Source organism: Petaurus breviceps, unplaced genomic scaffold, assembly GCF_028583685.1.
Source record: "Petaurus breviceps papuanus isolate PSGF00001 unplaced genomic scaffold, PetGlider_PUasm1.0 90919, whole genome shotgun sequence".
NCBI classification, from domain to species: Eukaryota; Metazoa; Chordata; class Mammalia; order Diprotodontia; family Petauridae; genus Petaurus; species Petaurus breviceps.
This window is the reverse complement of record NW_027187378.1, coordinates 26,023,394-26,035,977: the sequence shown is the minus strand read 5'-3', so window position 1 is coordinate 26,035,977 and position 12,584 is coordinate 26,023,394. Positions and strand designations below refer to the sequence as shown.

The 12,584-nt window shown below is 39.1% G+C and overlaps 1 protein-coding gene across 4 annotated transcripts in view; it reads left to right on the top strand.

The window, feature by feature from the left end:
- Positions 1-12,584, top strand: part of FBXO16 (F-box protein 16) — a 74,592-nt gene that overhangs the window by 31,815 nt on the left and 30,193 nt on the right. For all 4 annotated transcript variants that reach the window (XM_069075634.1, XM_069075632.1, XM_069075631.1 and 1 more), the window contains one exon: positions 3,340-3,546. In XM_069075634.1, the coding sequence (XP_068931735.1) occupies positions 3,340-3,546 (207 nt within the window). The remainder of the gene's footprint in view (positions 1-3,339; positions 3,547-12,584) is intronic.

Sequence of the window (12,584 nt, the reverse complement as noted above, 5' to 3'; positions counted from 1 at the left end):
CTGTGATCCTAATCTGTTCTCAACAAATGATGTTTAATTTACTAATAGCTGCTATCTTCTTAAAGAATATTAGCAAGTCAAAACAGTTTTTGAGCCAGGGAAAAGTGATAACCACATTTATTTACTTTTTATTCCCCAAACTAATTCTTTTAAGCACTTGTTTTATATGCTAAGAGCTCCTGATAAGGGAATTTAAAAATATACCTTTAGATAGCGAAGTGAGGAATTAGGAAGAGAGTTCCAATATTTTATCTTGATGGCTATTTCCTGGTTGACACCTGTACTTTATAGATGGCTTCCCATGTCTGATAACGTCTTACCTTAAGAGGGAGGAATTAAGACAAATTCTTGAATGATAGACACTAAAATCACAGAAAGTAAGCCTTGTTGAAGGTCAGTCTTAGCTAAGTGCAAGTTTGCAGCAGACCAGAGTTATCTTTGGGGTGAGAGAAAGTCTGCTCTCCAGGGGCTTTCTTCTCACCCTGGATTCCCATCTCCCTGAGCCTGCCTTCCCTTGGGCCTTACATTATTCTCTAAACTCCCCAGCCCAGCACATCCACTGGTGTCTCCTTTTGTCTCCAGATCCTTCCCACTGCCCCTTCACCAAATCGCATGGACTGTCTTGCCACTTTGATTTGAAGCATACCTGCTCTATACCATGTGAACCAAGTTCTCCATGCTGAAGGGCGAAGGGATAGGCTAGAGTGTATGTGCTTCTTCCAGGTAGTAGTTTAATACTGCCCTTTCATCTATAATTCTTTCTTCTCTGTTGAATATTCTTATGGCATGACAAAGTAATAATAATAGCTAGCATTTTAAGGGCTTTCCATATGTTATTTCATTTGATCTTCACAACCTGTGAGATAGGTGCCATTATTATCCCATTGTACAGATGAGGAAACAGGTTGATAAAAATTAACTTTCTCAAGGTCACACAGTTAGTGTGTGAGACAGATCTGAACTTGGATCTTGCTAACCCTAAGCCCAATATTCTATCCACTGTACTACCTAGCTGGTTCTGATATCAGTAGGAAGAACTAAAGGGGTACAGAAAATCGGAGGAGAGGCAGAGTCTTTTTATGTTTCCCCTATCACAGTGTGTGCCTGTGTTACCTATATTACCTGTGCCTAAAGTCTGTTTTAGGTCAGTTCAGAGATTTAAAAATAAAGTGAACTTCTAGACCCCTTGTGAATCACAGTCCTAGACTTTAAGCAGGAAAGGGCTTTAAATATCATTAAATTCAATCCCTTTGTTTGTGCACAATGAAACAGGCCTAGAGAGAGGAAGCCCAAGGTCACACAGGTAGTAGGTAGTCCAGTCAGGATTCAAACTTAGTTCCTTCAATTCCAAATGCAGTGTGCCTTTCTGTCTGTGGCACTAAAAGCAATTAAGTCTTGGTTTCCTTTCTGGAGATCACCCCACCTTTCTAGATTTGACCCAGTCACTGGGAAATCTAAAAAATAGCCTCTGCCCTATTAATGTGGCTGCAGAGAGGATCCTTTCCCCAGGGAAAGGGAAAAGGAGGTAAGGGTGTAATTGAAGCTAGTTTTGGTCCCTTCCAGCTCTGAGATTCTAAGTTTCTAGAATCTTCTCCTTTCCTCTCTATAGGTAGTAATGAAAGAGGTTTACAGGTCCAGCTTTGACACCATCTATGTTATTCTCTGTGATCACAGAGGAATCTGATGCTTCATTGCGTTAATGAGGACACTAGGAGCACTGGTGACCAAGAGAGAAGGGAGGGAAAATGATGAAGAAAGGCAGGACAAAGGTAGCTTTGACTCCTGACCGCCTTTCCAGGCTTATTTTATATTACTTCCCTTCATACATTTTGCTGTCCCGTCAAAGTGGCCAATTCCATCTTCCCCTTTGCAAAGCCTAGAATGTACTTTCCTCACTGGGTGCTTTCTCTTCAAATGAACAAGTATACACTTCTCTGTTTATATGTTGTATCCCACACCCCACACCTCACCCCAGGAGAATATAAATTCCTAGAGGGCAGGGATTGTTTCTTGTTTTGTTTTGTCTTTGTACCCCCTAACTCCAACACCTGACACATGTCTTGCCCATTTTTTGTGGGGGATTTTTGGTGGTGAGGAAAGGTCTAGACCTGTGATTTCATTGGTGTTGACAATTCCCAGTGAGGGATTCCCTCTACTAAAGCATATGGTCAACTCTTCTACATTTTATAGTCTCAATGGGTTGCCTAAGGGTACTGAGAGGTAAAGTTACCCTGGTGACCCAGGGTCACCCAGCCATTAAGTGTCAAAAGCTAGACTTGAACCCCAATTTTTCTGACAGAGGCTTGCTCTCTATCTAAGCAACAGTGCCTCTCACCTTGTATGTGGAAAGTGCTCAATAAGTGCTTCTTGAGAGAGGCAAGGAGGTGCCACAATTTGTAGATGGTCACTGCTCCAGTAAACAAATTTTTTAAAAACAGCAAAAATGCTGCTATTACTATCTATGATATTGCCTGTTACCCCTTCCTTGGAGCCCCCTTCTTTAACATCCCACCTCCATCCCCATTTTGGAGCATTCCCCAAGGTCACTTACAATCCAAAACAGGAGGTATCTATTTTTTTTAAGAGAACAGAAAGAATGCCAAAAAAAGAATCACAGACAGGCACTTTTATGAACAAAGTTGACAATAGGGTTTTCTCTAAGCAAAACTGTGAAATAACAACTTTATTCTTGTCATCTTCCTTTACCTCTTCTCCCCTCCTCCTCTCCAGGAGCTAATAGCAGTCATTTATATTTTCCTATCAATCTAACTCATTATGTTACCCCTGTTATAATCATACTCAAAGCTTTATCTTTTAAATGTGGCATCACAGGCTTTGTCTCCCATTCAAGAATTTATTTTTTAATCTATGAGCAGTTGGAAAAGAGGTTTGTTGTTGTTTTTCCCTAATCAGGAGTGTGTGTGTGTGTGTGTGTGTGTGTGTGTGTGAGTGAGAGAGAGAGAGAGAGAGAGAGAGAGAGAGAGAGAGTTTCATTGTAAGAGACCCTTCTCTTGAAATCATCCCTCATAAGTTTATGCCATATTTACTGTGTATGACTGGCCCCAACTGGCAGATCTTGAACAACTGCCAGCTGTGAGCTCAAGAGAAGCCATCCATGCTCAGAGATTCATTTACCCAAATTCATGCAAACAATAGGTGGGGCTAGGTGGGAAAGTGAGCAGAGAGTGAAGAGAATACAAGAGGCTAATGGAAAGCTCAATTAGCAAATGGAATTTTTCTGCTCCAGACTCTTGCTTCTCTTCCCCATTAATGAATCTCTAGAGACATATTAAATCTGTAGCTGATCTGCTTTTCTTTGTTGGTTTTTTTCTCTTCCAGTTTGACAAGTGGACAGATGCTCAGAGGAGAAGAATCTTGACAGGCTTGTTTGAGCAGTGCTCTCTGTCACAGCAAAAGTTCTGCTGTCGACAACTTCAGGAAAGAATTCCAGCAGAAGCAGTGGATTTCACGACCAGGCTCCCCAGGGTGTTGTCTTTGTACATCTTTTCTTTCCTCGACCCCCGAAGTCTCTGTCGATGTGCACAGGTAAAGCAAATAAACAACATTGAACACTTTGGGAGAAAGGCCCTATAAAAACCTCATAAATGAAAGATGTTTTAATAAAATTAAGTTGTAAATCCATTGGCATAGCAGTATTCTGTTTCATCTAGCTGTAGCTAGGTGGCACAATAGTTAGAACTCTAGACTTGGAGTCAGAAAGACCTGAATTCAAATTTGTCCATAGATACTTTCCAGTTGTATGACCCAGAACAAGTCTTTCTTCATCTTTAAAAATAGGGCAGCTAAGTACCACAATGGATAGAATGCTGGGCTTGGAGTCAGGGAGACTCATATCAGGTACTTATAAGCTGAATAATCCTGGGCAAGTCACTTAATCCTGTCTGCCTAAATTTCCTCATCTGTAAAATTAGCTGGGGAAAGAAATGATAAACCATGCCAGTATCCTTGCTAAGGAAAACCCCCAACGGGGTTATGGAGAGTTGGACACAACAGAAAGAAACAAATGAACAACAAAAATGGGGATAATAATAGTACCTACCTCCTAGGATTGTTGTGAAGGTAAAATGACCTATTTGTAAATTATTTTGTGAAGCTTAGCATGCTGTAAAGTGCTAGCTGTTATCCATGTAATTCCCATTAATTCTCAAATTCTTCAGCCTGGGGTTTGTTCTTTTATAAGTAAGAATTGTGCCCTAAAATTCCTTAAGATATTAGACTGGATAAAGCATTTTGAAAATAGTAGAGGGACACTGAGAGTGAATTGAGAAACCAAAACCTTTACTATTTCTAATTTTACAATTTTTATAAATTCTCCAGTCTTCCATCCACCTATTCCCCAAACATCTAAACAATGGTTCATATTATTTTAAGAGGAAGTCAATCTAGTCATCTAACTTTTTTAAGATCTCAATTTATTATTTAACCTGGGGTAGAAATTCCTTCCTGTTGATGCCTGTATGTATGTCAGAGACAAGCTACTAACCCAGATCTTCTTGACTCTAGGACCAGCCCTTTGTTCACTGATCCAACTAAATAAAAGTGAATATACAACTGCATATACAACTACCTTCCTAAAACCTAAAAGTTTCTGTCTCTGTGATTTCTAATCTCTATTTCTTCTCTCTATCTTGTCTTTGGCTTACCGTTCTCATTGTGGTACAAAATGGGGGGATTTTCACAATAGAACTGGCTTGCTTCTCCCTAAGTGTCTCCAAGGTCACATCACACACTCTCAAGTCGAGCCAGTGGGAACTATGAGCTTCTTTCCTTATACAATACTCCTATTTGATGTAAGAAGGGCTTACTCTGATGCTGTATTGGATGATTCCATGATCTCATCACATATAGATAATCTTTCCATTGGTGCAGATTACATCCTATCCATGCCTTACCTTTCTGTATTTTTTTTTCTGTCTTTCCTTAAATACTCCAAAAAGGAGTCACTCCATGAACTTTAGATCTTCCTAATTCTTTAGATTGTTTTAAATTTAATGGAGTACCAGTGAAATACTTGTACTGTCCATATATTACCTCTTATTCTCAGGATGTGACTGATTCACCCCTTTCCTTGTCATTCATGCCCTCAGTGATTTGTATATCACTTTTTGTGTGTCTGTCATTGCTGCTAAAATGTATAGTTTATTTATACCTATTATGCATTTTTCCATTGTCCTTCAGGTCCCTAGAATTTTGAATCTCCTTAGATCTTGGTGTTCCATGTTTCACAGCTATATAGCAACCCTAGGATAATATTAAAGTGAAAAAAATGGGCATTTGTGGCACAGAGTACCATGGGTTTATTGAAAGAACTGTGTAATTTCCTGAATGTCATTCAACCTGATCTTCTGCTATTCAATTCTGGACCCAGTTCATTGTCCCTCTAACTATATATCATAACTAGGCAATATTAATCCAATCAATTCACAGGATGTTAGATTTAGAACTGAAAGGGGCTTAGAAATGATCAAATCCAGTCCCTTTATTTTATAGCTGAGGAAACTGAAGCCCAAAGGTTATGATTTGTCCAGAGTCACATAGATATTAACTGCCTGAGCTGGGGTTAGAATCCCAGATCTTTCTGATTCCAGATCCAGCAGTCTGTCCACCATACTGGGCTGCCTCTCCAATCAAGAAGAATTTATTCAATGTAATTTCACTTGATTCCCTCCCCTTAAAAAGCCCTATGAGGTACATAGGAGAGGTAGTTATCGGGTTAGGAAACTGAGACTCTGAGACATTAAGTGACCTCCCCAAGTTACATAGATAGTAAGGATAGCTTGCCTTTATATGTTGCATCACAATTCACAAAATGCTTTCCTCACAACATTCTTGTTTGGTGGATGTCTAATTTTCTCCAGTTTACAAATGAGGAAACTGAGGTTCAGAAGGTTATACAACTAGGAAGTAACAAAACAAAAACTCAAATTGAGGGCTAGTGATACCATATTTCAATGCTCTTTCCATCACATCACCCTAGTCTCTCTGGTCAAACTGAGGGACTCTTGTCTCCAAGTTCATTGCTCCTTCTACTAACCCATGCTACCTCTGTAGGCTCCCTTGCAGACCCTAATTTCTATGAGGACATTCTTGCTACCCACAGAGCTAGAAGCCTGGTTGCATAGACAAATGTGAACACATGAACCAGTGAACAAAAAATTATAGAATAACATAATGTTGTTACAATAAATTGCTGCATGGAGCCCTAAGTTAGGCAAAGTCAATCAGTCAATAAGCATTTAGTAAGTTCCTATATGCCAGGCACTATGCTAAGCACCAGGGATACAAAGAAAGACAGAAGATGGTCCCTGCGTTTGGGATGTTCACAGTCTAATGGAGGAGTTCAAGGCAGTGCAGCCATACCTCATTTTATTGTGTGCACTTCACAGATATTGCCCTTCTTTCTTTTTTTTTTTAAACAAATTCAAGCTTTGTAACAATCCTGTATTGGGCAAGTCTATCAGTGCCATTTTTCCAACAGTGTGTGCTCACTTTGTGTCTCTGTGTCACATTTTGGTAATTCTTTCAATATTTCAAACTTCCTCATTATTATATATCTGTTATGGTGATTTGGGATCAGTGATCTTTGATGTTACTATTGTCATTGTTTTGGGGGCCACGAACCATGTCTGTAAGTTCACTGTAAGACAGTGAACTTAATTGACAAATGTTGTGTGTGTCCTGATTGCTTCGCCAACCATTGTCTTCCTGGTTCCTTCCCTCTCCTTAAGCCTCCCTATTCCCTGAGACACAAAAAAATTGAAACTAAGTCAATTAATAACCCAACAATGGCCTCTAAGTGATGAGGCAAACTTCATTGCCTTATTTTGAGAAATTACCACAGCCACCCCAACCTTCAGGAACCACTACCCTGATCAGTCAGCAGCCATCAGCATCAAGGCAAGACCCTCTACCAGCAAAAAGATTACGACTCATCAAAGGCTCAGATGATGGTTAACATTTTTAGCAATAAAGTATTTTTAAATTAAGGTATACATATTGGGTTTTTTTTAAAGATATAATACTACTGCACATTTAATATACTACAGTATAGTATAACCACAACTTTTATATGTACTGGGAAAGCAAAAAATTCATGTAACCTACTTTATTGCAATATTGCAATATTCACTTTATTGAGCCCATGATATCTCCAAGGTCTGCTTCTATAGAATAAGGTGTATGGGTAATTTCAAAGGAAATTAGCAAAAAATTCAAAGGGAACTGTTATCAAGGAAGGCTCCAAAGAGGAGAAAGGATTTGTTTTTTTCCCTAGTAATTCAATAGTTTGTGTAATACTTCAATATACTTTACTGGACCTATGAGCACTTAAGTGTGGACATTGCTTCCACCAGTAAAGAATGTAACCCAAATGTGCCTTCTCATCCTGTGTAATGCTTGTCTTTGTTCTTCTATAATTTCTCCAAAAAGGATCTACCCAACTTGCTGGAGGCCTTCCTCTAGGCTTGGCTATCAGTGCAGCACTCAGGCTGCCATTCCTTGCTCTCACTACAGGGTTGTTCTCACTACAGTTTGTACTCCTTACAGAACTTGGTGTGTGCATAGGTCATCTTTGGAAATGTGCTGTGGCCCTCATGCATTACCATGAGTCTTTCATTGCCCTCTGGGTCATCTGCAGCTTTGATTATTCAAAAAGCAAAGTCTTCCAAGATTTGTAACCATATTGCATTACTGCAATAACATTAGAGTTTAAAAAAGGTTGGTTTTACTTCTTTGTTTGTTTTGTCCTTGGGAGCAGTTTGGAATCACTATTCAGCATCCCAAATTCAATCATGTTTGTTCTCTTCCCCAATTCAGTTCTGGGCCCAAGTCACCTACCTAGAGTTACATGTCCCCAATATGTGTGCTGGTGAATTAACTCAATGAACTGGTCGTCCATTGTGTCATAGACTGAACAACAGACGTTCTTCTCCTGTTTGTTTTCTTTCTTTTATTGTTAGTTCAATATCCTGTAAGTAATTGTGGATCTCATTGAGGAAGCCTTGTAATGTTGCTTGATGCAACCAACACAGTATTATCTGTAAGCAGAAACATCTATAAGATCTCATCATTCCTACCAGGAGTTCTTAATGTGGGGTCCATGGATGAAATCTGTGCAAAGATTTCAGGGGGTCTATGAACTTAGATGGGAAAAAATGACATCTTTATTTTTACTAACCTCTAAATGAAATATTATATTTATTCTAAGAAGGGGTAAGTAAGCTGTACTGGATTACTAAAAGGATTGATAACACATTAAAGGCTGAGAACACCTGATCTCTGAGGAATCCCTCTTACATTTAGATCCTCCCTGACATTGGCAAACATCTTTAGCAAGGATGAAGTCTTTATGTCTCACTTAACAATAATCAGAGGATCATTGAACAGTTAGTTATATCTGTGGTTGCCTAAGAGACATACATAAGAGATACCTTGTTGCAGGAGAAATTTAAAGCCACATTTTACTCAGTAAACTCCAGCAGCTTTTTATCAATCACCCAGTTAACCAACAAGCATTTATTAAGTGGTCAGCTAGGTGGCCCAGTAGATAGAGCTTGGAATCAGGAAGGATCATCTTCCGAAATTCAAATGTGACCTCAGACACTTATTAGCTGTGTGACCCTTGGCAAGTCCTTTCGCCCTGTTTCCCTCAGTTCCTCATCAGTAAAAATGATCCAGAGAAGGAAATAGCAAACCACTGTAATATCTTTGCCAAAAAACACCCAAAATAGGCTCATGGAGGATTGGACATGCCTGAACACCACACATTTGTTAAGCATCTACTATATAACAGGCACTGTGCTAGGTACTGAGGTACAAATACGAAAAAAAGAATGAAACAATTCCTGTCTTCAAAGAACTTATATTCTATTAGGGAGGTGATACATGCATACATAATTATGCATAAAATAAATAAAAACAATTTTTGTGGGGAAGCACTAGCAAATTGGTAGTTGGGACAGCAAGGTGGCACAGTGGATAGAGCAACTGGGCCTAGAGTCAGAAAGACTCATCTTCCTGAGTTCAAATCTGTGTGACCTTGGGCAAGTCACTTAACCCTGTTTGCTTCAGTTTCCTCATCTGTAAGATGAGCTGGAGAAGGAAATAGCAAACCATTCCAGTATCTTTGCCAAGGAAACCCCAAATGGGGTCACTAAGAGTCAGACACAACTGAAAAACAACTAGCAATTGGTAGGCATGGGAATAGCTTCCTGTAGCAGATGACATTTAAACTGAACTTTAAAGGAAATTCGGGAGTCTGGGAGGTAGAAGGAAAGGTATTCTAGGCCAGTGCAAGTGCATGGAGATGGCAGGTGACTATCACATGTGAGGAACAGCAAGACTAGTTAGGTTGGAGCATTGAGTATGTAAAGAGGAATAATATCCAATAAACCTAGAAAGGTAGGGTAGAGCCCCATTACCTCCAGGATCAAATACCAACCAATCTGTTTAGTACTGAAAGTCTTTCACAATATGGCTCTAGCCTACTTTTCCAGCCTTACTATATATGATTTCCTTTCCTTCACACACTCTACCCTCCAGCCAAACTAGCCAGGTACTCCTCACATACATTACATCTCCAGTCTCCATGACTTTTCCCAGAGTGTTAGGTGTGCCTAGAATGCACTCCCTCCTTACCTCCACCAACTTCAAAGTTCAACTCACAAGTTACCATATGCATGAAGCCTCTCCTAATCTCCCCAGGTTCTGGTGCCCCCTCCACCAGGAATTCTCTTGTATTTATTTTATTCATAACTTATCTAAACATATATGTGTAACTATCATCTTCCCCAAAGAATGTGAATGCATTGTACTCGGGAACCAGTTAATTTTTTTTGTCTTTTTTTCTTGTTGATTGATTAATTAATTGGTACAAAGTCAAATGTGGTATCTTTTGATAACCAGCAAACAAACAATAAATATAGTAGGCTTTTATAGTCTCTATATCTTTCATGATTGTATAGATACTATTTCATATAGAAAATCACGATGAAAGCATGAATATTTCCTTCTCATATTTTCACCAATAATATCCTTGATTATTCTCATAAAGATTTTATAAAGAGAAAGTAGTCCTGTGAATCAGTCATAGCCAATGATTTCTGGATGACATTTTGGGGGGTAGTAACATCATCTGTGATTTTTTATTTTACATTGTCTTGGTATCTTTCCGTCCCTGAGATAAGACTGCTTAGCAGATACCTTCTGAGTGGTAGGTGCTTAATAAGTTCTTGTTGAATTTAGTGGAATGGAAGGGAATGGAATTAAAGATTATGTTGCTTCCAACTGAAACAGATTTCCTTTGTATATATCTGAGCTGATCTGGCTCTTCCTCCCAGCTTCATCATCTTAAATGCTGGTTCTACTTTCTTGCTTGTTGTTTTGGGGCCTGAGGTATCAGGGTTTAAATATAGTAATTTCATTGTGTTTAATATTTAATATTTCTTCATAGAATCTACCATGTTTGATGTTTAGTGTTTCTTCATGGAAGTCTTAACAAATCTGTTCCATTTTCTATCTGTTACCTTCCTGCCATTTTCATTTGTGTGAATACTCTTGGGATGACTCTCTTGAGTCTCACAACAAGCTTTTTGTTGACTTGGTTTTGCTTCCACTATTTTGGGATGTTTTATGAGGCAATATTACACACAATATTCTGCCGTCTTCCTCAATGGTGTTTTACAGACAAGTTTGTATTCTAAATCTTTGGTTATTGTGTCTTTCCACTTGGTAAGGAGATCAACTGTTTGTTGGCTAAAGCACTTTCTTCGGTTTGTTCCTTGTAGTAACATTTTTACATAAGTTAATTAATCAACCAACCAATCAATAAGTAAATATTTATTAAGTATCTACTATGTAAACTTCGCTAAGTTAAACTTTTATGGAAATGGTGATAATTAGAGTCAGTATTTTTCCTTCTCTGCTCATTCCTGCCTCAATATTTTGGTATTGACAGCTCTTTTCAATAAAATAGGTTGAAGCTGTTTACTCTCTGAAGTAAAATATTTGATACCAAAAAAATTATAGTCAGTAATCTAACATTTACTTAGTCTAATAAAATGAGAAGTGGTCATCTTTCACAGCCAGCATAAACTTGTGTGACTTGACACTTAGTTGTAGACCTGCTGTATAAATTTTTAAACCAAAAATTACATGTTAATGCCTATTTATTCAACATATTTAAGCTCTTCCAAATATCAACTTCATATTGATTTTCCTTTTGGTGAAGGCGATAAACCACAGGTAGACAGTAATCTAGCTGGATGTGAAGCAGATGCATTGATTGAGTCATTTATGCTGGTAAGGACTGCTTTGTTTAAAAAAAAAAAAAACAAATTATCTTATGAACATCTTTCATAGAACCTACTGTATTTGGTTATAGGATTAAGCTTTTAAAGTAACCTCACCAACAGAGGCTGAGAAACTTATGTTTTGTAGACAGAGATCTAATTTTAGATATTTGCCTTCCTCAACCCCTCCCCCCATTGGTGCCTGGAGTCAGGTTGCAGACCCAACTCAGAATCCACTCTGGAGTGTTTGCACTGTGAGTGTGAAGGAGGGGAGAGGCTAGCTGAGTTTCGTTTTGTTCTACCATTACCCTTGCCCCTTTACCTACAAAAATCCCATTATCCCTGAGGCCAAAAGAAAAAAAACACGAACTTAAGTTCCAAACCCTCGGAAAGTCCAGAAATAAGTAGGAGGAGAGCTTGGTGGGCTTGGCCTGCCTCCTCTTCCCTCAAAGCTTCTTGCTTCACAGATGAGAGGCTAGGGAGGAGGGGCTGGGCTCCATTTCATCTCCAGGTCAAACAGGCTTGGAATGTGGTTTCTCTTCTCCCTTGCCTGGCCCTCCCTGTTAGAATCCTTCCCTACCCCCACCCCCACCCCAAAACTCCTCTTTCCGCCTTCTTGCTCTTGTATGATTTTTTTCTCCACTTTTTCTTTTTGAAGTACTAAATTCTTTCTAATCCTCCTTTAATGCCTGATATTTTCCTCCACTGCCTCAGGTCATCCTCTGAACACTGTATTTTTTTTAGATGCTGACTGATTGGAATTTTGGTAATTTTTATTTAGCTCATCTTGAAATGAGGAGGGCTTTTTAAAAAAAGTGGAGGAGAGAGTGTTTTCCTACAGCTAGAGTCTATAAATTTGTGGGGAGGGGAGGAGAGAATTAGCTAAACTCTTAGGGCTCTGCAAGAACAAAGAGGCTGTATGATCTTTGGATCTGCCCCCTTCTTGTCAATGGACCCATTCAAAACCTTCGGCTTATTGTCTTTACTGTAAATATTCCCACACATAGGCCAACCTCGGTCTGTGTTTGTTCAGTACCCACAGGCTAACTGGGACTGTGCTACAGGGCTTTGGCAGGAAGATGGGGGTTGGGAAGGGAGGCTAGAAAATAAAAGATACTATCCCTACCAGATAAGATAAAATCTATGCTGCAGAGCTAATGATACAAAAATATATACCTGTATGGTAACAGTGGGCCAGTCAATTAAGTCAAGGCAATAACGATATTCTCTCTCTCTCTCTCTCTCTCTCTCTCTCTCTCTCTCTCTCTCTCTCTC